This window comes from Drosophila novamexicana, unplaced genomic scaffold (genome assembly GCF_003285875.2).
Source record: "Drosophila novamexicana strain 15010-1031.04,08,12 unplaced genomic scaffold, DnovRS2.1 tig00000458-arrow-arrow-pilon, whole genome shotgun sequence".
Lineage (NCBI taxonomy): Eukaryota > Metazoa > Arthropoda > Insecta > Diptera > Drosophilidae > Drosophila > Drosophila novamexicana.
In genome coordinates, this window is record NW_020824805.1 from 856,561 (window position 1) to 881,953 (window position 25,393).

Below are 25,393 nucleotides of genomic sequence, written 5' to 3' on the forward strand. Positions count from 1 at the left end.
AAAGTTCGATTGAACAGGTCATTAAAATGAACTACTGACCTTATTCAGTGATTAGTGAACTAAATCGGTCATTTAGTTCACTCGTTCAGCTATTCAGTCGGTCATGAATGATGTTTTATGTACTCGTTCAGTCGGTCATGAACGATGTGTGCAACTCAGCAGTTCAAGCGTTCCTGAACGATATATTCTTTTGAGATGTTCAGTTCTTAATAAACATAAAAGATATCGGGATTTTAATTTCACTTTTGATTTGACTGCATAACATATAAAAATAGAGTCGAAAATAGTACATCGCGTAATAAGTAAAGTATTCATCTTAATTAAACCCTGAACCCATTAAAAATGGGTATAAGGGTATATTGTATTTGTGCAAAATCCAAATGTATAGAACAGGCAGATGGAAGCATCTCCGACCCCATAAAGTATATATATTCTTGATCAGCATCAATAGCCGACTCGATCTAGCCATGTCCGTCTGTCTGTCTGTCCGTCCGTCCGTCCGTCCTTCCGTATGTATGAACGCAAGGATCTCAGAACCTATAAGAGCTAGAGACTTGAAATTTTAGATGAAGGTGCTCCTAGTGTCTGCGCAGATCGAGTTTGTTTCCGATAATCGATAACTTACTCTGTTTCCAAGCAATCGATAAAAATCGATATCGAAAGCATGTTTTTTTGGGCAATTTGGGTAAATAATAAGAGCTAGAGTCACCAAACAGCTTCTAAAATAGAATATATATATGTATTTGATGTTGGAAGAAGAGGGTTCAGGGTATCCCCTAGCCGGGAGCTCCCGAATAGAACCTCTTACTTGTTCAATTTATTCTTTTCCACAAATGTATTGGCTAAAAAAACTTGGAAGTTCTTAAATAGATTAAAATGTTTGATTTTCGATGATTGCTCTGTTTTTTACAAAATAATGATAATAAGATTTACAATATGTTCAGAAAGTCCTTTAAAATTTTCCGTTTTCCTTGCGTGAGAGCTTTAGAATACTTAAGATACACTAAAATTTGATTACAACAATGTTGATTTTACTTATTTTCGCTTTCCCTGCGGATTCAAAGTTTGTCTAAAATATCTAAAAATAAAAGTGGATGTAGTAAATTATTGTTTTTAATTCGATATCAGCTATATTTTTGTGCTAAAAAATGTTTACAAAGTGGTTTGCAATAAAGTCTACTCAGAACTCAAAACTTTAAGATGAAATAAGTTTTCCTTGGATGTGAATCATATATGAAACTTATTCTTTATTTTATCTTGACTATCAAAATATATTTAGGTCACACACCAAATTTTTGAATATCAACGATTAATTGATTTTATATAATAATTAATTTTAAAATGAATCTGCAGGTTGAGCCTAGGTTCATCCTGCGGTAATCCGATTTTCAGCATTAAGAAACACAAACTTTTATGAGCGCCACTTAATTTGGCCAAAGGACAAGAATCTAAACGTTATTAGTGCAAGGACTCGTCATAATTTCAGTTTATTTATAATAGTTAAGTGAATGTGATTAATTGGAAAGGAATATATCTATTCATTAACCAACGTACGCGAATGGGGGAAATGGGGGTGAATAATAATTTTGAAAGGATCCTGAGTTTTGATTTGGGAGAGTAGCTGTTACTAATTTGGAGACTGCAGTTGGAACAATTGAAGTTGAAAACAATGTTGTATAGGCCGTCCTTGCACCGAATGTTAACTTAAGGACTTTACTACTCGTTGCTGTAATCAATGTTTCATAAATTGAAGTAGATGTAATTAATTGCTGCTGAGGTATGGCTAACAAGGGATTATAAAATGGATTAATTGAATATGGATATTGTGACATTGGTAATAAAATTGTAGAAACATCAGTTACATATTCAGTTTTTTCAACTACACCAACTGACTTTGATAAAGTTCTCAAAATGCTTTCGGTTCCCCTAATAAGAGGTACCACATATGATTCCCAAACCGTATCAACCTTAATTATCGGACGTGTGGTAGTTATTATGCTATTAAATGGACTTGATATTGCAGGTATTTCGGATTTGATAAAATGCTCTGAGTCCTTCAACTGAAAGGGGCTAATTGGGCTTGTAGAATTTATGCCTTTTATTTCGATCATTTTATTAGAATTCGATTTAACCTCAAATTGCCCGGAATTGCTTTCATCGCCAAATTCAAGATCCAGGTTTATTTCAGAACCAGCCTCATCCAAAATGCCTTCAAAATCCTTAAAATTTTTAGATGGTATAAAATTTTCTCTGAAGGGCGAGACTGTCTGAGTAACAGTTACAAAGCTTGTATAATCATAAGTTTGTATTAAAGTTATTTGTGTAGTTTCATTTTGTTTATCAAAAACGATTGGCAAGATCTCAGTTTTAAGTTTGGCTTGCGTAAATGAAAATGATTCTGTAACTATTTCAAGTTCTGGAGTCTCAACGCTATCTGTGTAATGAATGGGTTTCAAAGTAGTTAAAATTCCATTAAACGATGGCTTAATCATCTGCGTAGTAGATTCCAAAATGTTTTCAGTTAAAGGTCCATCATTTTCCGAATATTCATCAATTCTATCATTTTTAAGTGATTTTTCCACAGTTGAAGTAACTGTTAAAAAACGCGTTTTTTTTACAAGTCCCGCCTACAAAAAAAGAAGAAAAATATGTTATGTTAGAAGAAAATATGTTAGCAAAGATTAAAATATTGATTAAAGTCAAAGATCTTAAACATTTTTTGGTAAAACAGACAAAAATGTAACAGTGCTTAGGCGGTGCCCAAATAGAGGATACACAGAACCCAGGGACGTTAGAAATATTCAAACCTTTTCTATCAAAAACAGAAGCACGAACGCCAGCAAGCTATCGACGATCTGAAAGCAGCCCATTTCTATAATGTATAACTAAGAACATCGATCGCATCAACAAAGATATATTATACATACTCATTAAGTTGATTAAATTTGCATGCATTAACCAATACATACATACTTAGACAAACATACGCAACATTGGCAACTTAACTTAATTTTAATAGGAATATTAGGGTAATAAAATGTAGAGATTAGGGTGTATTTATTGTCAATACTGTTGTCGATATAATAAACCGATTTTCTATGTGGCTAAAGTGAGTTTTCGACATGAGCCGTCTACTACGCACTCACCAGTGTTCAGTCCCATATTCCAGTTTGCTGCTCAGGACTTGGCAAGGTACTTCTGGACACTGTCAGTGTCCTTAACACTGCCGTCGCGATCCAGGATCGTTGTGTCACACACACGTCGCGATCCAGGATCGTTGTGTCATTTGCAACTGTAGTAATGAAAATGATTTTCGAATTTACATTGGGGATGTTGTAGGGACCAAGCACACTCTTGGGGTACTCCGGCTGTTGATTCCGTTTATTGCTGAGCCGGTAGGATCGGTCGTCCAGAAAACTCCTGACGACTCTGAAGTGCAACAGGGGAAGAAGGGAGGGAGGCTTGCAGAGAAGTTCGTGCCACAACCGGTCAAGGGACTGCTTGATGTCCAGGGAAGGTGCGAATCCAAAATTTACTTGGAGATCGCTTCGTAGTCTGCCCTTACTTCAAAGATTCTCTTAAGTAGGGGTCGCTCGAAAATCTTGGATAGCAAGGTTATAAGCCTATACAAATGCACGTTATGGAGGTTTTTTCCGTTTTTGGGGATCATACAAAATTCGGTACATGTCCATTTCTGCGAATAGCCGACTCCACTTTGTTGTGAATATGCACAGGGATGCTTCGAATATCCAACAACTTATCCTCCAGGTTGAGAGCAAAAGCGTGGTCCCATCCTGAGAAGAAGGCGCCCATAGGCCCTCCCATCTCCTGACTGAGTACTTGATAGTCGCCTGGCGTTTGAATGACCGCTATTTCCTAATAGTAGAGTTGTCAAAAATTGTTGATGGTACCGTCGTTATTAACGATAGTGCTGGGGTGTGAAGGTATTTATTAGATTATCGATGGCAACGAAAATTTATCCATTTAAAAAAGCGTGGGTAAGCAATAGTAAAGATACACAGACTAAAATATTGTTTTGTTAGCAGTGTACATAAAAAACTGTTAAATTCTACATCAGAAGAACGTGAGTTGTCTCTACCTTCGGCGGGGGGGAATCAGAAAATGTAACGACAAGATCAGAAATTGAAAGGGTTGTGATGGCAGTTAAATGCACGAATGAAGTGGTCAATAACTGGTAGCGCAAGCAAGATGAGAAGAAGAATTTGGATTTTGTATTGGTGTTTTGAGTAGAACAATTACCAAAATCAAAACGAAAACTATTCGTCGGATTAACGATTCCGGCGAGACGAAGTTAAGTAGACTAACGTTAAAGGATGCAGAAAATAATGTGACACAATTCTCTCGGTCGAGCATCCTAGACATAAATGAGTGGATTGAAAAACTTGAGGCAGTTGCAATTGAGTATTTCCGCAATACAATTGCTGAGCCAACGAAATATTCGCGATCTAAGTACATTTAAAGTTGCATTGTGCGATGATTTTGCTCTTAGGTTATCATGGGATACATCGTGGGCTTTGCAAGCGACAGTAGAAAAAGAGCGAAACAATGCATAAATATTTGTATATGACGATGGAGACAGCGAAGCCGATTAATTTCGAAGAGGAAAGCTTAATAGAATATTTCTTTAATGATTTACCAGATACCAGATTAAATAAAGCCCTATTCTACCAAGCTAGAAACAAGAGGCAGTTGAAGACGCAAATGAAATATAGCTTGCATCTCGGCAAAAAGGAGACTGTCTCAGGAAAAATTTTGGAAATAGTAAGGAGAGGTTTCAAATGTAGTGACGTGTCACATTTACAAAAAGAACGTCTGCAAATTAAATTCAAGCAGTTAGCAGTTAAGTGTTAGGTTAACGGGCATATAAAGCAAGAAAAGAGAACAAATCTTATTCACGATGAGGGGAGAACAAAGCTAGTGCTTGTACCTCCGGGCTATTCCTAAAGTCTGTTGTTAACTTAAAGGTAATTTTCTTGAAACTATTGATATGAAAGTGACTGAAAATGAAACAGAGCTTGTCCACAGGTTGGCCAGTGAATGTGAATGCAGAAAGAAAAGCTAGGCTAAGCACAAAGCCTACTGGAAATTCGATTATCACAGGTAAAGTGTCTTTGAGAAGCTGCAGGGAGCACTGATTTTTACAACTTTGGATTTGACAAATGGATAATATCGTCATCACCACTATAGATGTTGAGGAAGGATTGCAAGGGTTGCAGAGATTAGTTGAGGTTGCGGCAAGGAACGACTTGTGTAGAAGAAGGTAACTTTCATAGAACATTTTGGAAAGCGGTACTTTTAAGCCAAGTGAGGAGAAAACGCGAGTGGTATCAAATTTCCGAAAACCGTGCCAACAGGCTCGCTAGTACTCTTTAAGGTGCCCGTCCCATCAGAAGATTAAGAAGAAGAACTTTTGCCCAGATTCTCCACCCCCAACTGCGCACACCCATCCCTAGGGCAACGCGGCCTCCTCCTCTCAGGCTGTCTATCTGATAGAAAAAAATCTAAAACTAGTTTTTCTTAACAAAAACCTAATGACACACAAATGGTGCATAAGGCAATTGGCGACCTTAAAAGCCGCTCATTAAATATCTAAATACTTAAAAACAAAAAAAAAAAGGTGTACAACGTTTTTTTGGTTTGGCTTTTTATTTAAGGAAATTTGTTGAGGGATACGCGGTTATTGCTAAGCCGTTGTCGGACATGCTTAGGAATTATCCTAACTTTGTACTTAAGGAGTTGCAGCAGCTCGCATTCAAATAATTCAAAATGGTAGTTGGAATGTTGTATAATCCCAAATTGGCTAGGGCGATTCATACAAATGCATTTAATTTTATGTTTGGGGCTGTATTATTGTAGAGAAAATCAGAAAATCACTTTTTGAATCCTGCAATGTACATGAGTAGTAAGACAAAGTATAGTGAGGAGAAGTATCACTAATAAAAGCTCGAAGGGCTGGCTGCCATAAGAACTTAGACAAAATGGCGAGTTTATCTTTTATTAAAAAAAAGTCGTGTGGAAAGTAAAATTCTGTGAGCAATCAATTCTTAAAACTTAATAAAGTGGTTAAGCAGCTCTCAAACAAAGTTGATGTTTATATTGCACGCAAATCTCTTGCTAGCGTATCGCTTAATAAATTTAATTTCCCCAATCCTCACGAAATATCATCATTCAAATTTCTTTTTCATATGACTCGTCCGCAATCGTTTGTGATTCTTAATTTCGGCATCCTCAAATGATAGTTCACGAGTTCAAGCACAAAAAGTGAAACCATCCTTTCCCTGTCACCCTTCCCACCCTTTCGATACAAGGTACTATTGTTACTGCCACCAAAATCTAGCTCCGTCTTCCGACCTAGTTTCTATTCCTTATCAGAATGTCATACCATCATTTCTAAGCTTAAAATTCGTTTTATGGCTAGCACTTCTTTAGATTCGGATATATTCGGATTTTCAGAAACATGGTTTAATTCTATCTAACATCTAATTTTTAAGTTTTTAAGTTTTATTGTGCATAGAAGTGATAGGCCGACTCGAGGTGGGGGTATTAATTGCCGTTAAAGCCACTTTCTAGTCAGAACCTCTATGTTCTAGAACGCCTACCGACCCTAAGATTCCCATCACGCGATATTTTCATAGCTTCTATGTTCCTCCTTTTTCAGATATTTTTACTTCAAACGAGCTCGTTTTGCGACCTGCATTTGGTGTTGGAATAAGAGGGTTCAGGGTATCCCCTAGTCGGGAGCTCCCGTCTAGAATCTTTTACTTGTTTCTTATTTAAAAAGTAGGACCCAACAAGTAATGCTGAGGCTGACTACTTCAAAACACCTTTACTCTTTACTCTTTTTATAAAAAATCTCCCCTCGGTTACATCACATGTCCTTGTACTTATGAAGGTAGACGATGTGAAACTTATACTTTTATACATTAATCCCCTACGTCACTTTCTTCTACAAGATGATTTGAACGCTATGCAACTTTGGTGTTCGGTCAATCAATTGTATCTGAACTGTTCAAAGTGTGTGTTTATGACCTTCAATCGTACTACACCAAAAATCAGTTAAATAATTGACAATACTCCATTGCAACGTATACTAACAGTTACCTTCATCAACGAGGCTAAAGGTGTTCTTGGATTCATTAAACGTTGGTCTAAAGAGTTTAACGATCCTTTCACACTGCTCTTGAATTGAACCAGTTCAGAAACAAATTTGTTTTTTTCCTTACGAGGCTTAAATTAGGACCCCTTCGGTTGCCATCCTAATCCAGCAGGCTTCTTCATCTTAATCTTCCGTTCCGTTCCGTTCCGTTCTTCCGTTCGTTAACTAATCGTGGGACAATTCTCGGTGTTGTCTTTCTACATAAGTTGATTGTTGGCGACATAGATCTTCTTTTCTGTTAGGGCGTCTTCAATTCTTTTTTCCGTCTAGACCTACCAGAAGTTATCGCCCCTTATTCCTTCCTAAGTGCACAGCAGATTACGCTGCGCACAATTTTTTCACGTACTATGCAAAAATTGCAACAGCTTGTATCACGTTTTCTCCACCGAACTTTCTCTTCCCCTAATAAAATTGATGCTTTCATGATACTTTCACTGACTATTCCCAGCTAAAGGTAGGGGCATAGCTTGCTGATAGGCAATAAATTTCTCCTATCGGGTCGGTGATTGCCCATCACTATCATTTTATCTTATCACTTAACACTCTATACATCTAGCATAAATTCTCTTACTTTTGTAATAACTTCTTTCTTTCTTTTTTTCTTATTTAAAGTACAGTCACATAAAATTATTTTTAATTTGTACTTAAGAACACTATTTCCTCTACTTACACCTTAGCTGTAGGTACTAATAACGTCACTGACAAAATTAGCTGTGAAAAGGGGAATATCTGGCCGGTCGTACTTATAATACACATCCATCGTGTCGGTGATTCTATTAGAAAATTGTGGATTCTAATGAGGCTTTTATTTATTACATAGTTGCAAAACTAATAATTTTCTAAGTTGAAGAGCCTTTTGAATAAATTCTATGCATTTATTAGTTTTCGGGAAATCAAATATGCAGGCTCACCTATAAATAGAATACCAGATTTTAAAAATGTTATAAACAAATCCAAAAAAGTTGTTGTGGAATAGACGTACAAAAATTTAATTTTGTTACCTAATGTTATTGGCATTCATTTCTTTCTTTATAGAAAATATCTAGTATTTTTCCAATACCAGAAGAATTGCATCTTGGAATTTGTTTCATCTATTAGTATATGAATAACAGAAAATTGTACGGGTAATGGAAATAATGAATATTCCTTGGTGGAGGCTTTACTGCTAATACAAGTGCTTAGTAGAGAGGAAAAGAAATTAAGAGAATAATGTATTATTGCCCTAGAGCTTTCTCATAGTGGACCTTTGTAGAGTAGGTTGATGGCAAAGGTGTTGGTATGCCCGTTAAACCGATCCTAACAGGAGTTGCTTAGTCGCAAATTATAATAATCTTGTGGCATCACATGCTCCTTCTTCTTTTGTGAACCATTTGATGCCGACTTCGAGAAATTCAATAGGTTGAAGTCAGACAGAGGCTAAACATGAGTCCTTTGAATTTCTTTCGGCTCCATACTTGGCAAAGGCAAATTTTCTCAGCAACCTGTATTGCGAGTTCCACAGACAAAAGGTGAAAATAGTTGCGGGGGTTGCGATTTGAAACTAGCTGGGAGGAGTGGCGAACGTCGCGGCGTTGTGGATTTTTGTTTTCAGGTACTCCACTATCTCTACGTGAGATCTAGTGATCAGTTCGAGGGCTGAGTCCATGTTTTCTGCAACCAGAACTGACGATCAATGACTCTGACATTCGTCTACTGGCTCTCTACCCATCAAGTGAATGGCACAGTTTCCGGAGTACAGCTTAATAATATTGCTGGTGGTGATATTTCACCTCGTTTTTCTTTAAAAAAGTTCCAGCTTGTTTATGATATTGTCTATATCTGTGGACCAGCAAGTGAGCTCTCTAGAGGAATGACATTAAGTCTGATTGTAATTTGAAACTTATATAGCACCGACTTTTGGATTTTTGATATCGGGGTCGCCTCCAACAATGAGCCTCTGGCCAATGTTGTCCAAGCATTGGTAGAAATTGGGAGCGAAGCGAAAAACAATAGAATGTGTAGTAGGCAACACTGAGATATATGTATGGGATTACAGATTTAATATGTAATTAAAAAAGTAAAAATATTATTATTTACCTGAAAAATATATGGGCTTTTTATTGTTGCAATTTCATAGTAAGTATCATCAAAGTTACTTGGGGTTGATATTTCGACATTTAAAGTTTCAATGAAGTTGCTAGGCTTTATTATATCATTGTCTGAAACAATAGTGTTTTGTGAACCAACAGCATCTAAGTCCTTGGCTAGGGTAAAAGCCTTAGGTATTTTTTGATTGTCTTCGTTTGTTTCTAAAATAGTATTATTAACTTTGAGTGTATCCATTTGTACTTCATATTTCGCATTATTTGTGGAAGATTTTCTTATATTAACTTTTGGTTTCGGTGATGATTTATATTGCCAACGACCAGGGCGCCTATTTAGCATTAAAGTGTTTTGACTTAACACTGTAATATTTTCGTCCGTCGCAAGGTTAGATTTTGTTCTATACGAGCGACGAGCACTTGTGTCCGTTAACGACGGTGCTATTTGCGAGCCTGATACTTGAATAGTTTTATTCCTCCTGTAAATATAAAATTGATAAAATTCAAGTATAATTTCAAAGTCTGTTCGATGCACAAACACGTCGCTTAAAAGCAACTGCATAAACTGACAGTAGGAAATATTTCAAGTCGTATATCGTTAAATAAGTGTGCACTATTATTCTCATTCATGTCCATATAAGTTCACGTTAAATATTGAAAGTATATTATCGCTTGATGCCATTGGCATGAATAATATATTCTCTTAAACGTTTCATTTAATAATCAAGATTACAAATTATAAAATTTCGTATTCGAAGAGATTGTGCAGGGTGAGAAATAATTTAACCATATAACTATTTAGTAATAAGCTTTTATGTATATGTCTGTCTGTATATCTTTACAAAATGTTTAACTCAAATTTCAAAGTAAAATTTTATATTCAAATTAAAGTATAAAATAAAACACGTAACCAAATTTCTACCAAATGCATCAAATGCAGCTCATGCTACGAGCCCGTTTGCTTTATCAGTAATAAAGAAAAAACCTTTATCCTAGTAGGAATCGAACCTGTGACAGAATCTTATGAAACAAAAAAACTAATTAAAATAGCGGCACATGACCACATCACAGAATAAAATACTGCCGCAATTGCAATGATGTTGATGGATGTATACAGAAAACGTTTTCTTTGATAACCACTGTGTTTGTTAACCGATCTTAATGAAATGTACTATTGGTTATTTGTATATTCTCAAAAACACAATTGCATTTAAATTGTGGCTTAAATGTGCAATACAAATTGGTTATTCACTTGATTTATAACTATGTAATGGTAGCCGGGAGGTGGCGATAGTTATAAAAAGTAAGATACTTGATATATATATAGACTATTCTAAAAGCTACATATTAAGTGGGACTTCGCTATCGAATTTTATTGATTACTTGGAAACGGGAAAAGTTATCGAGTATCAAAATTAAACTCTTACTGCGTACTGCACTAGGCGACCCGAAATTCCAACAACTATCTTCACATAGATACCATCGTTAATGAGGCAAAAGGTGTACTTGGTCTAAAGAGTTTAACGATCCTTTTATAACAAAACTTCTGTACATCTCTCTTGTTCGCCCTATCCTTGAATACTGCTCTTGCATCTGGTCTCCACAGTATAACAACAGCCAGGATCGTATTGAATCTGTTCAGAAGCAATTTCTGCTTTTTGCCTTACGAGGTTTAAATTGGAACCCTAATCTTCGGTTGCCGTCCTACTCCAGCAGACTGCTTCTTCTCAACCTTCCGTCGTTAACCAACCGTAGGACAATTCTCGGTGTTGTCCTTCTACATAAGTTGATTATTGGCGACATAGATTCTCCTTTTCTGCTAGGGCGTCTTCAATTCTCTGTTCCGGCTAGACCAACCAGAAATTATCGCCCCTTTTTACTATCTACGTTCACAACAGACTACGCTATGCACAATCCTTTTCGCGTGCTATGTAAAAATTATAATAGTTTGCATCACGTTTTCTCTACCGAACTGTCTCTACCCCTAATAAAATCGTTGCTTTCAGGATACCTTCGGGAAGTCGCTGACCATTCCCAGCTATGAGCAGGGGCATAGCTTGCCGGACAGGCTGACAAATTTTCCCCCACCGGGTCGGTGATTTCCCATTACTTTTCTCTCTGTCTTATCTACTTAACACTCTTTATCTAACTTACATTGCTTTACTTTATTAACAATCTTCTTACTTTCATTTGTCCTATTTATTGTATTTTCTTTTTTTTTTAATATAGCAAATTAAGATTATTTTAATATTACTTGAGAACACTTTTTTCCTACTTACAACCTTCTGCTTAGATGTAGGCTCTAATAGCGTCACTGACAAAATTAGCTGTGAAAAGGGGCACAGCTGGCCGGACTGACAAATAAAACACCTCCATCGGTCGGTGATGCTATTTAGAAAATTGTATCATTTAACTAGGCCTTTAGCATAAAATTCTATTGTATAATCTATTGAATAATGAGGAAGACACTCGTTTTGTCGACCATTAATAAATAAATAAATATTATACCCTATATAACCATTTTCAATGGGTTTAGAGTATAAATATGTAGTAGGATACATGTGTACATACATGCAATCGCATAGTCAGGGCCATTTAATTTGACAAATCTGATTACTTAATGTCTCGCTCACACTTCTATAAACACTTTGTCACTTCTTCTTTAATCTGTAGGTATAAAGGTCAATTTTTGGTGTTGAAGGTGAACGGACGTGCTCGCAAAATTTAAAATCAAAATTCGAGTGGGCGCCCAAACGGCCAAACCCGACTTTTGCAATTCCGCACAAAGAGTGCAAAGAATCAAGTATTGGGATCCAATAACAAACAGAAAAGTGCTAGGGCGAATACAGACCACATTAACTTCCTAGTAAATATAACTGGAGGAAAGAAGCCGCTCCCCTAGTGGACCTAGATAGTCTGACCATCAAATCCAGCCTGAGTAGGACCATGTGACTCCTAGTCAATGATGTGCCCACTTACAGGGCCATCGTACCCAGATTGGAAGAACAAAAAATTGAGTTCTACTCATACCAGCTGCAGGAGGAGAAACCCTACCTCATAGTAATCGGAGGCCTCCACCACTCCACACTGGACCGAGAAGCCCACAAATATTCACTTCATTAACTTCCAGTCGGCGGCCAACAACAAATAGGATCTTACTGTCTGGAAGCTGTACAAGCAGGTGGTCAAGGTGGAGATGGCTCGAAGAAAAGTGCGTTAAATGCGGCCACTGTGGTGGTAACCACCCTGCCAACTATAAGGGCTGCGAATGTTTCACCGAATACATAAAGCGTGCGGGGGCCCCAAAGCCTACCTAAATTATAAATCTCTCACCGATTCAAGTGAACCGAAGTCGCAGCATTAAAGTGCATGAGCCTACACCTGTCGACTACTCCTGTTAAGAGCCCACTGAACAAGTAGACGGGCATCAGAAAAGGACTAACTGCATTCAGCAAAGTGATCAACGCCCCCAGCTCTAGCCAGCGAGAAGGACCATCACAAGCTGGGCTGCATAGACGGTTAAGGGATCAGCAACAGGAGAGACTGACTGCGCAACAACAGCAACTGCACACATCTAGAAACGGGAAAGGACTTTCCTCTGCCTTCAAGGATATGAACCGAGTTATCGAGAGGATGGCAGAAATGCAACAGCAGGTTTTTGCTAATCTGGAATGCTAATCTGGAATGCCAATGGCATTTCAGGTAAAGAACTAGAGCTGGAGGCCCTTCGAATAATTCTGAATAATAATTCGAATTCTGAATAGTTCAGCTGTCAGAAACTAGGACTAGCGCCCTACTTTCCCTAGAATCGGTGGCTTCGAGGTGTACCCTGTACGCTGGACTCATAATCGCTCAGCTAGTGACTCACTTTCCGCAATTGAGTATTGCTAATCTTGTTTAACAATATTCGACTGTGGAAGTCTCTGATGCTGGTAATGTGGATTTTGGAGCAGTCTATTGCAAGTGAAATGAGCAGACGTCGACTAATGACCGCAACGTCATACTCAACTCGGCTGAACATTTGGTGGGAGGCGACTGGAATGCAGATCACTGGCTATGGGGCGCAAATAGCAGCAATGCGCGTGGTCATTAACCAGGTAGCCTAGCGTACCGTCAAGCGAATGTACTGGCCACAGGTCCTCCCACAAGACACCCGTACGGCAGCACAGGCACTCCGTCTTGCATAGACTTCGCCATCTTCTAGGAGATACCTGCCCAGTTCCTTTCAATCGCTGATGATTGGGATCTCCCGAGCAACAAACTGGCCCTGATAGTTTTCCTGGAGAGCAGGGCACGTTGGTCAGCGCAATAGCGAGGCTGATCAACGCACACACTGATCTCGGTGTCTTCCAAATACAGATGAATGAGCTCGAAGACACCGACGGGGGTTAGGAATTCTTCCACTTTCGCAGGTGGAACATAAAGCCTCGAACTATGTGACAACTATGAACAACGAGGCGTGTCAAGGCTCCAGCAGTCTGGATAAATGTCAGCCCCCTTCATCCTGGCAGAAGCGCCAAATACCTTGGAATTGTACTGGATAATAGACTTAACTTTCGGGTGCACATGGACGGCTTTCTGAGGCAGTGCCGCTTTACGATGGCCAAGGCCAGCTGGTTACTACGGACGGGTAGTTTACAACGTTTTGGTGGCGCCAACTTGGAGATATGGATTCAGCTTGGGACACTGCGTCTCGGACAAATCGAAGACGGATTCAGACACTCCAAAATTTGGTCTTGCACCGGTTGACCGGTGCTGACTAGAACGCTAGAAATTCTGCCTTGCGCAGAGACCTCTAAATGGCGACCATAGGCATTCAAGTCGGACCATTCGCCAATTCGCCAAACGAACGCTTGCAGCGACACTGCAATTGGGTAGCAAGCGACCTCGCTGGGAGGTGAGTAGTAAGGAGGCTCAAGAGAAGATAGTTCAAGGACCTCCTCCAATCACGATATAAGAGACGCCCTAGAGTCTCCTGACGATGCAGAATTATTCAAAAATGCCGCTTTTGACGTTCGTCCACGATAAGGCCTGAAGGCCCAACCAGGCAAAACATCACCTAAGCCAACCGTGTTAGCTAAAAAAAACAATGTAAATATAAAATGAAAGCAGAGTCGGTCGCGATCGACCATCTGAATAAAAAGACGTATCAAGACGATTATTTTTACTTTGTAAGCGACATTTGCCTTCTAGAAAATCAGAATTGGTTTAACTTCAGCGAAAAAAATTGTATTAAACATTTTCACTGTCATCCGAATGAAAAATTGGCTAACTGTCCTTAGAGCATCGACAAAAGGGTGCAAGGCGAAACTGATAGCTCGCCTAAACACGTTTCCACCGAGTGTACGCGGCAGTGTCCGAGGTTTAGCTGCCGACGATTTTGACATGCTGGAATCTGCTAATCTTAGAAACATACAGGCACGACCGAGAATCAACAACAAAGATGTTGTGCAGCAGCAGAATACGGAAAGCAAGCAGATCGGAATAATGACGACGCAGCAACAAGCAAAAGCCCAAAATAATTTCATATGAAAACTTTCATAATGGAAGTTATAAGGCAACTTTGAAGGTAATGCAATCAGAACTGCCCTGCAGTAAGTTCAGCTCCAGGATGACATCAACAATGTCGTTGGCCACCAATGACTTACGTTGCAGAAACTGCAACTCTCGCGATTATTTTATATAGGTTTGCCGCACATCAAAGAGAGCTTCTGGGGCTTGTTTCGCATGCGACGAAATGAGCCATTTTGTGGCTTAATGCGACAATAACAATGACCGTTTTAAAATAATTACATATCTTTAACGCTTACGTTAATTGAAGTCGAAATGAATCCTAGAATTGTCGGGCAGGCTTCGGAATTACAAAATTGATAACGAATTGGTCCACAAATCTGCTAAGAAATGCAACATGTATATACTCTAAGAAGATGCATATTAATATATTCAATAGAAAAAACAAATAGTTGTAAGGAAAATCTAATCCTTTTCCAGAAAAACGATTTAAAATTACAAAAGAATGGGAAAGGTAAACACAAGATGTTTGAAATTAGGAACGGAATTATTTATGTGAAAAAAAAACGACGATAGGTTACTGTTTTGCGTGCCAGAGGACATGGAAAATCAAGTATTGCATAAGTATTATAATGAGTTTGGACATATAGGAAGAGATAATATAATGGATACCTATTCAAATATGTGTTGGATAGGTAATTGCAAGAGAAATGCAGTAATCTTATTGAAAACTGTGTTAAATGTGTTGTGTTTTCACCAAAAACTTTAAATGCTTAAAAGCTGATTTTGCACAGTATACCCAAGGGAAATTAACCTCTTGAAACAATACACGTAGACCACTATGGATCAGTAGCTACGGGAAGAGCGAACAAACATATATTTGTGATAGGTGACGGACTTACCAAGCTTGTCAGGTTGTACACTACTGGGCAGGTTGCGCATATAAACAGAAGTCTGTGTCCAATGATCGCCAAACTTACAGAGCCAGAAAAAGGATTTCATTGGGATTCGGTGAGCGAACAAGTAGAACATTATTTGAACAATCTTTACTGCGTAGCATCAAACAGATATCGTACTTTTTGGCAAGAGAAAGCTTGAAGGTAATTAGAAAGGCGGTCAAGGAAAACTAATTAAAAGCACAATCTTACAATGAATCATATTATAACAAAACAGAGAGAAGGGAAACAGCTGTTAAGAAAGAAGTCTACGTCATGGTAAAATATTTTGATAGTACTGTAAGAGCTGCCAAAAAATTAATTCCTAACAATGAATGAGCATAATTAAAAGAAAAGGTATTGAGAAATGATAAGTTTCTTTTATAGCATGTTGAGGGTTTCCAAGTTTCTTGGAATCCTTACAAGGGTTTATAGAGTGTTGACAACATAAGACAATGGGTAGGAAATAAGAAATAAGTTCAGAAACATTGTAATATTCTTTTAGTTTTAAGATTCACATATTATAAAACTTATCACATTCAATTCTCAATTCTACTATTCCACTTTAATTCTTGCAAGAAGAGCGCGACAAATCCGATTACTTCTTGTCTCACTCACACATGTATAAACACGTTTCACTTATCCCTTATTCAGTAAGCATAAAACGAACGCATAGTCAGTCGCGGTCGAACGAATAAAAAAGATGTATCAAGACAATATTGTGTTTACTGTAGGGACCAATTTTGTTTTAAATTTAAAAATATCTAAGTCGTATTTCAGCAAGGGTAATTCATCGTCGACTTATCAAAGAGTTCTAAGAAAAGACCAAAAATTAAAAGAATTAAATTTTGCGACTTGCTGTTTGTGCACACGCACACTATTTCGAGCAAGCAGTTGCGTGATAATATTAAAGGGTTTGGCCTGTTCATGGGCAAAATTGCTATTTTCCATGCTTTGTTGTAAGGGTAAGGGTACCTGAACGTTGGCTTGTGTCCATGAAAAAAAAAAAAAAAAAACTAAGACCGTGCCCGTCGCCCAAATTTACGCGCCCATTGATGAAAATATCACTGTCTCACGACAAACCCTTGATCAGCTCATTTGCACACATTTGTATGTATGTATATGTGTGTGTATCGAGCTCGAAATTCAGAAATCACAAAAACTTCAAATCTTATCAAATTTGCAAGGGACAGGCAGGCAGGCAACCAACAGGCACACAAGCGCATAAATGCTTCTAATCATATACAAAATATGCAAGTATGCCCGAATAGCAATTCCAAACATGTAAGAGGTTCTAGTCGGGAGCTCCCGCATAGATACCCTGAACCCCCTTCTTCCAACATTAAATGCATATATATATTCTATTTTAGAAGCCATATGTCAAGTTTGGTGACTCTAGCTCGTATTATTTACCAAAATTGCCCAAAAAACAGGATATCGATATCGATTTTTATCGATTGCTTGGAAACGGAGTAAGTTATCGATTATCGGGAACAAACTCGATCTGCGCGGGCACTAGGCTCACCTACACCTAAAATTTCAAGTCTCTAGCTTTTATAGGTTCTGAATTCCTTGCGTTCATACATACGGAAGGAGGGACGGACGGACAGATGGACAGACAGACGGACATGGCTAGATCGACTCGGCTATTGATGCTGATCAAGAATATATATTCTTTATGGGGTCGGAGATAATTTCTTCTGCCTGTTACATACATTTGGATTTTGCACAAATATAATATACCCTTATGCCCATTTTTAATGGGTTCAGGGTATAAAAAGAAAAATAAGACTAATCAAAGCAAATATAACAATTACAGGTCAACAACAGACAGTGATCAAAACATACAAGCACCAGCTTAAACTAATTATTATAATATTACTATCAATAACTGTAAACCACATAAATGCACAAAGCATTGAAATAATTCCTATTAAACCCCATAACGGCTATATCATATTTAAAACAGGAACCGTAGACATTCCGACAGATTACGAATTCCACTGTTTAACGGTTAACATAACAAAAACCGAAGAAACTTTCAACTTCAACTTAATTGAACAAAGTAAAGAATTTAATAACCTTATACAAATCGAATACGTAGTAGAAAAATTAAACAGAGAAATAAATGGCTTAAAAATAGCCAAACGCAGCAAAAGAGGTTTACTTAACATAGTGGGAACAGTATATAAATAGTTATTTGGAACATTAGACCAAGAGGACAAGACAGAAATTGAACAAAAATAAGCAGCTTAGCAGAAAACAGCGTTCAGGTTAACGAGTTAATTCACATAATAGAAGCTATAAACAAAGGAATAGAAATCATGAACGAACTAAATCAAGAGAAACAAAAAGGAAAGAAATTAGATATCCTTATATTTAACTTACAACATTTTACAGAATATATAGAAGACATTGAGATGGGAATGCAGATCACAGATACAAACGAAATACTGATAATATCCCATATTCCTCGAGAAATAATAAAAAGCCCGGTATTCGAAATAATTCCATACCCGGATGATAATAATAACATTTTGACAGAAATAGCTCATGAAAAATATTTTACCCAAGACAAAAAAGTTTATAGCAAAGAAACAAAAAAATTAATTAAAAATGAATGTTTGACAGGAATTTTAAACCAAATAACATCAGAATTTAGTTATACTAAAGCTTTACAAAATTTTCAAGTCAACTATGAAGAACCAAATATAATTTTAACTTGGAATTCACCAAAAACTATATTAAACCATAATTGTATAAATAACGAAATAACAATAGAAGGAAACAATATAATAAAAATCTTTAATTGTTCACTGCAAGTTAATGAAATTTCAATTTCAAACAATATGTTAGATTATACTCAAAGTATTTACGTAAGCAATGATGTTATAAAATTAGAACCACTTTCGTTTGTACAAACGAAACAAATTATAAATGTACACACAAAATTTAACAATGTATTCCAGATAATTACAATAACCATATTTGTAATCATATTAATAAGTTTAACACTGTATTTAACATATAAGTTTAAAAGCATACCTAAGAAATTAATTATAAAATATAACAAACCAAAAGTAGAAGAAACACCTACAATAAGAGAAGATACACTACTTGTAAAAGAAGAAAATGTTACACTATATCTAAACTTAAACACCTGAGGACAGGCACTTTTCCAATGGTTGGGGGAGTGACATATCCATACGCACCCACCCACCACCCACCCTTTAATATAACTTAGCACATAAGCACAAGTATAAATATTTCCAATCTTGTAAACATGGAGCCTGGTGATAACATCGACATTGGTCAAGATCAAACTGGTAGACATAAACAATTCACCCTAAATGTCACGCCACTGTCAATGTTCCCACCAGAGCACTATCCCATGCATAATTGCTGACGCAGCTCAAAATTCACTCAATTTTTAGCCGTCGTGAATATAATAAATTGAAATATATTTTGTTACAATAACTGAACGTGTAAAAATTTATTATATTATTAATATATAGCTGACTGACTGAATGACTGATTGTTGATCAACGTATAGCCAAACCCGTAAGAGCTAGAAAGCTGAAATTTTCGCTCTAGTTACCTCATGTGATGTGCACGTTAAGACGGGGCTTCGGGAAATTTCACCCCCAAATATAGAAAAATAGCGAAAAACGTTTGTTTGAAACTTTTTTGTTTACCATCCGATCGGCCATAAACTCAAATTCTAAAATCTTTGTTCAAATTCGTTTGTGGGGTGTTTCACACTTTTCCAAAAATGTATTCCTCCAAAAATCATTGAGTCTCCAGTTTGACAGAACTGCTTTCTAAGTCTTCTCTTAATCAGTAGTAGTGCATAGATTGCTAGCGGAAGTCTCACCTGTGGTCCTGAGCTTTCTGATCGGCTTACTGGCGCTAAAATGAGGGCTGCCGAGTGAACCTTGTTTAGGAATAGCACATTTGCATATTCGATGTCTTCTGGTGTTAATATTTCCAAGTTTAGGTCTAAAGTTTCCTCAAGATCTCGTCGAAAAGCAGCAATGTTGTCCCCAGGAGGTAGCAGACGACCTTTAATTGTTGATGGCGATCACTCAGGAATTCGGGGCTTAAAAGGAAAACCTGCGGCTATTGACCTACATGCAGGATGGCAGCGATACCCCTGAAACCTGGGAGGCACAGTATGCCAAAGCTTTTTAGCCACCGACCTGGAGATGCCCCGGAGACGGTTGTCGACGGCCGTGTCAAAAATCCGAACCAAACTTGGGGAGCGCTCAATTGTAAGAGCAAACCCCAAGCCCTAGGTTAACTGTCATGGGTGCAGGGGGTGCTCATAACATCCGAGTCGAGGAAGCCCTCCGCGCAACAGGGATCGATACCGAGATCGGATGAACCCCCGCTGATTCGCATTCGCCCATCGAATAATAAGCCGAGAGGCCGAAAAAGGGTTCGCCTGTGGATTTCCCTCAGTTGCAATCGAGCAACGGCATCGCCCAGGCCAGGATCGGATCTTCGCCAACAGACCCGCAACCCGGAAATAGATTATCCATTGAAGGTGGACGGTGGCCGAGTCATCGCAGTGAAGATCAGCGAGCGGACGATTCCTGCCTCAATGAACGTCGGGGCTAATGGCAGCTTCATGAAGATTGTGTGCGGAGTGGCCAGCAGAATTGGATCCGGAACGGAGGGAGTTCGTGGAATCGGAACAGGCACTTTTCGAGGGTCTGCAGGGGGTCTCGTACATTGCGAAGCATTAGCATGAAAAGCCATTTAACCAAAGGTACAACCTGAAGAATCCGGTCATGCATAGGGTGATCGACGAGCCGGTCCAGCCGTCGCGTTGCCCGTACTTCACCTCAATCGTTTTAGTGTAGAACTAGATTTGAAAGTGGCACGTAAGCCTCGCCTGCCGATAACTCAATGCTCACTCCATCCCGGGTGCTTACCCTATCTCTCGGATCAATCACATCCTTGAGCGCTTGGCGGGGTAAACGGACCGATCCGGAAAGGATGGAGGCTATACAAATCCTGAGGGCCCTGACTAATTGTAAGAAGCTGCCGCAGGCGTTTCGTGCCCAACTTTGCTACTCAGGTACAGCTGTTATCGGCGGCAAATAAATACATTTGAATGAAAAAACTTGAAAGAAAGGCTATCTTCGGCACGCCAAAGATCCAACACCCTTGCAGACCCAACCTTTTCATAGTGCTCATAATGCTTTGCTCGTATCTAAGAAGCACAGGGAAAATAGGTAATGCCGAGTTTGGTCAAGATATCTAGAGAAACAAAATATTCTTCATACAACAACTTAATTTTCGACCGATCGTTCCTATGGCAGCTATATGATATAGTATTCTGATCCAGTTTGGTTTTGACGTATGTGCTGCGTGCAACAGAAAGAGGGACTTCTGTAAGGTTTCATAAAGATAGCTTTGAAACTGAGAGACTATTTAGCATAAAAACAGACAGGTGGACATGGCTATATCGACTCGTCTGTTGATACAAATCAAGAATATATATACTTTACGGGGTCGGAGATGTCTCCTTCTATAAGCTACACATACTCTAGGCTTCTTTAACATTCAAATGGCGCACTCCTCAGTCAGGACTCTTCATCAACGATGTCGTCCTTGTAAAGGATGAGAATGTACCGCCGCTGGAGTGGCCAGTAGCCAGAGTGCTAGAGCTGATCTCGGGAACTGATGGAGTATCCAGAGTTGCGCTGCTTCAGACTGAGTTTGGAGTTCTACACAGAGCCGTACGAAAGCTGTTTGCTGCCCAAACAGGATGATGTCGAAAGCCCCTTGCTTTCCAAAGGGGGGAGAATGTTTAGTCAATTAACCAGCAAGGATAACAACGACGGCTGTGTGCAGTAACAGCAGAATTATGTTTGCGAACTCATAAGCTGCTGCCCACGCTCTTTCGTTGGCCCTTCGCCTCCTGCATTGACTCCCGCTGCCCAACGCTCTGAGCGGAGTTCCGTTTCGTTCGCTTTACATATCGCTTGGTTAGTTTTTGTTTGATCGCAACCTAGGCACAACTACTTCGAATTGGCTACCAAGCAACAATAAAATAATTCAAAAATTGTAATAAGTGCTTAGCGCGGCAAACAAATACATTTGAAACACAAAACGAGAAAGAAGGGCCATCTTCGGCACGCCGAAGATCTAATACCCTTGCAGACCCAACCTTTTCATAATACTTATAGTGCTTTGCCCGTATCTTAGAAGCACAGGGAACATAGTTAATGCCGAGTTTGGAGATGATATCTTAAAAAACAAAATGTTTTTTCATACAATAACTTAATTTTCGGCCGATCGTTCCTATAGCAGCTATATGATATAGTGGTACGATCTTAATAGGATTTTGCATATATAAGAGGAGCAAAGTAAAACTAATAAATGCCGACTTTGGTCAAGATATCTTGAAAAACAAAATGTTTTTTCATATAACAACCTAATTTTCGACCGATCGTTCCTATGGCAGCTATATGATATAGTGGTCCGATCTTAATAGGATTTTGCCTATATATGAGGAGTACAGTAAAACTAATAAATGTAGAGTTTGGTCAAGATATCTTAAAAACAAAATGTTTTTCATAAAAAAAGTTAATTTTCGACCGATCGTTCCTATGACAGCTATATGATATAGTGTACCGATCTTAATAGGATTTTGCATATATAATAGGAGCAAAGTAAAACTAATAAATGCCGACTTTGGTCAGGATATCTTGAAAAACAAAATGTTTTTTCATATAACAACCTAATTTTCGACCGATCGTTCCTATGGCAGCTATACGATATAGTGGTCCGATCTTAATAGGATTTTGCCTATATATGAGGAGTACAGTAAAACTAATAAATGTAGAGTTTGGTCAAGATATCTTGAAAAACAAAATGTTTTTTCATAAAAAAACTTAACTTTCGACCGATCGTTCCAATGGCAGCTATATGATATAGTGGTCCGATCTAGGTGGTTTTGACATATGTGCTGCGTGCAAAAGAAAGAGGGAGTTCTGCAAAGTTTCAGTTAGATAGCTTTAAAACTGAGGGACTAGCTCGCATAAAAACAGACAGACGGACAGACGGTCAGACGGACAGGCGGACATAGCTATATCGACTAGGCTGTTGATGCTGATCAAGAATATATATACTTTACGGGGTCGGAGATGTCTCCTTCTATGCGTTACACATTTCACGACAAAATTATAATACCCTCTGCAAGGGGTATTATCGCTCTTATGGCAGTTATATGATATAGTGGTCCGATGTTGATAGGATTTTGTATTTATATAAGGAGCATGGTTAAACTAATAAATGCCGAGTTTGGTCAATATATCATTAAAAGCAAAAAATTTGTCCACAGAATAACTCAATTTTCGACCGATCGTTCCTATAGCAGTTATATGATATAGTGGTCCGATGTTGATAGGATTTTGTATTTATATAAGGAGCATGGTTAAACTAATAAATGCCGAGTTTGGTCAATATATCATTAGAAACAAAAAATTTGTCAATAGAATAACTTAATTTTCGGCCGATCGTTCCTATGGCAGCTATATGATATAGTGGTCCCCTCTGAATAGGATTTTGTATATATATGAGGAGCATAGTAAAATTAATAAATGCCGAGTTTGGTCAACATATCTTGATAAACAAAATGTTTTTCCATAAAAAAACTTAATTTTCGACCAATCGTTCCTATGGCAGCTATATTATATAGTGTTCCGATCTAGCTGGTTTTGATATATGTGCTGCGGGCAAAAGAAAGAGGGAGTTCTGCAAAGTTTCATTAAGATGGCTTTATGACTGAGGGACTAGCTCGCATAAAAACAGACAGACGGTCAGACGGACAGACGGCCATGGCTTTATCGACTCGGCTGTTGATGTTGATCAAGAATATATATACTTTACGGGGTCGGAGATGTCTCCTTCTATGCGTTACACATTTCACGACAAAATTATAATACCCTCTGCAAGCGTATAAAAAAAAGTGTACTACACTAAGATGACCACGGAATTATCAGAACAACACCTCAACCAGGCCCTCTCACAACGGAGACAGGTGCCAAGTTTTGACGGATCAACGGAAAATCTCAACGCTTTCATTAAAAGGATCGATTACATCCTACACCTTTATCCAACCTGAGATGTTAGACAACACAGCATCTTATACGGAGCCATCGAATTGCAAGTCACTGGAGATGCTCAGATAATTTCACAAAGGACAGCAGCCAACACTTTGCAGGAGCTGAGAAACGCATTGATTGAAGAGTATAAAGTGCAAACACCATTTGAAAAACTCTTTCGACGTTTATACAACGAGAATTACCAGGGAAACGTCCGTAAGTTTATCGAGGATCTCGAAAATAAATCTTTTGTTATATAAAATAAGTTAGCATTAGAAAATATACCTAGCAATACGACACTTTACACAAATGCCATGAATAACACAATCAAAGATGTAAATACAAAAAAATTATCCATTTTCATGATGTTAGCCAGATACGACATACGTCACACCATAAATGGTGTTATTGAATTAAAACAAAGCATATGATTAGGAGCAAGCAAAATTTGTCCGAGTAAACAAAAATTCTATATTCACGACTTCTCAGAGCATTATGATGTTCTGATTGGGAGAGAATACCTTGAAGCATGTCAAGCAACAATAGACTATGCACAAGGATCCGTAACCTTAGGAGAATTTAACTTTTGTTTTAGATATAATGACGAAGAGGTCGAAGAGGACATGACCGCACAAGAGTGCCTTGATCCACCCTCTACAGAGGACAGACCATTTAACTTCGCTATTAATAACGAATTAATAGCAAACAATGAGTTTAGGCTAAAGCACCTAAACTTAGAAGAAAAAATTAAAAAAGTTGTACATGAATTTCGTGATATCCAGTACCATGAAGGTGACAATTTGACTTTCACTAGTACAATTAAACACAAAATTCTAAGAAAACATGAGGACCCAATTTACAAGCGTCCATACAAATATCCTCAAATATACGATGAGGAAGTAAATAAACAAATAAGCGATATGATAAAACAAAATATCATACGTAAATCCAAATCCCCTTACTGCTCACCAGTAATAATCGTTCCAAAGAAAAACGATGCATCTGGAAAGCAATAATTCCGGTTAGTCATAGATTACCGCAATCTCAATGAATTAACTATTAATGATAAATACCCTATCCCGATCATGGATGAAATATTAGACAAACTTGGAAAATGTCAATATTTCACAACCATTGATCTAGCCAAAGGCTTCAACCAAATCTAAATGGATCCTGGTTGAATACCCAAGACCGCATTTTCGACTAAACATGGCCATTACGAGTACACTCGCATGCCATTTGGTCTTAAGAATGCACCTGCAAGGTTCCAACGTTGTATGAACAATCTCTTAGAAGATTTAATTTTTAAGGATTGTCTGGTCTACTTAGACGACATTATTAATTTTTCCACTTCATTGGAGGAACACATTTTGTCGCTACAAAAAGTATTTGAGAAGCTTAGAGAAGCTAACTTAAAACTACAGTTGGATAAATGCGAGTTTATGAGAAAAGAAACTGAATTTCTCGGTCACATCATCAACAAAATACAAGCAATTGTCAAATTCCCAATTCCAAAAACCCCAAAAGAAATTAAATAATTTCTAGGAATATGCGGTTTCTATAGGAAATTTA

The 25,393-nt window shown here is 38.0% G+C and overlaps 2 protein-coding genes across 3 annotated transcripts in view; one reads left to right on the forward strand and one right to left on the reverse strand.

Annotated features, from left to right (window-relative positions):
• LOC115760484 (integrator complex subunit 1) overlaps nucleotides 1–25,393 on the forward strand; it is a 136,239-nt gene that overhangs the window by 55,509 nt on the left and 55,337 nt on the right. The gene's annotated exons all lie outside the window — the stretch shown is intronic.
• Nucleotides 766–25,393, reverse strand: part of LOC115760485 — a 76,692-nt gene continuing 52,064 nt past the window's right edge. For both annotated transcript variants that reach the window (XM_030701834.1, XM_030701833.1), the window contains 2 exons: nucleotides 9,254–9,737; nucleotides 766–2,627 (listed from right to left, as the gene is read on the reverse strand). In XM_030701834.1, coding sequence (XP_030557694.1) covers nucleotides 1,542–2,627; nucleotides 9,254–9,737 — 1,570 coding nt within the window. In that variant the 3' untranslated portion in view covers nucleotides 766–1,541. The remainder of the gene's footprint in view (nucleotides 2,628–9,253; nucleotides 9,738–25,393) is intronic.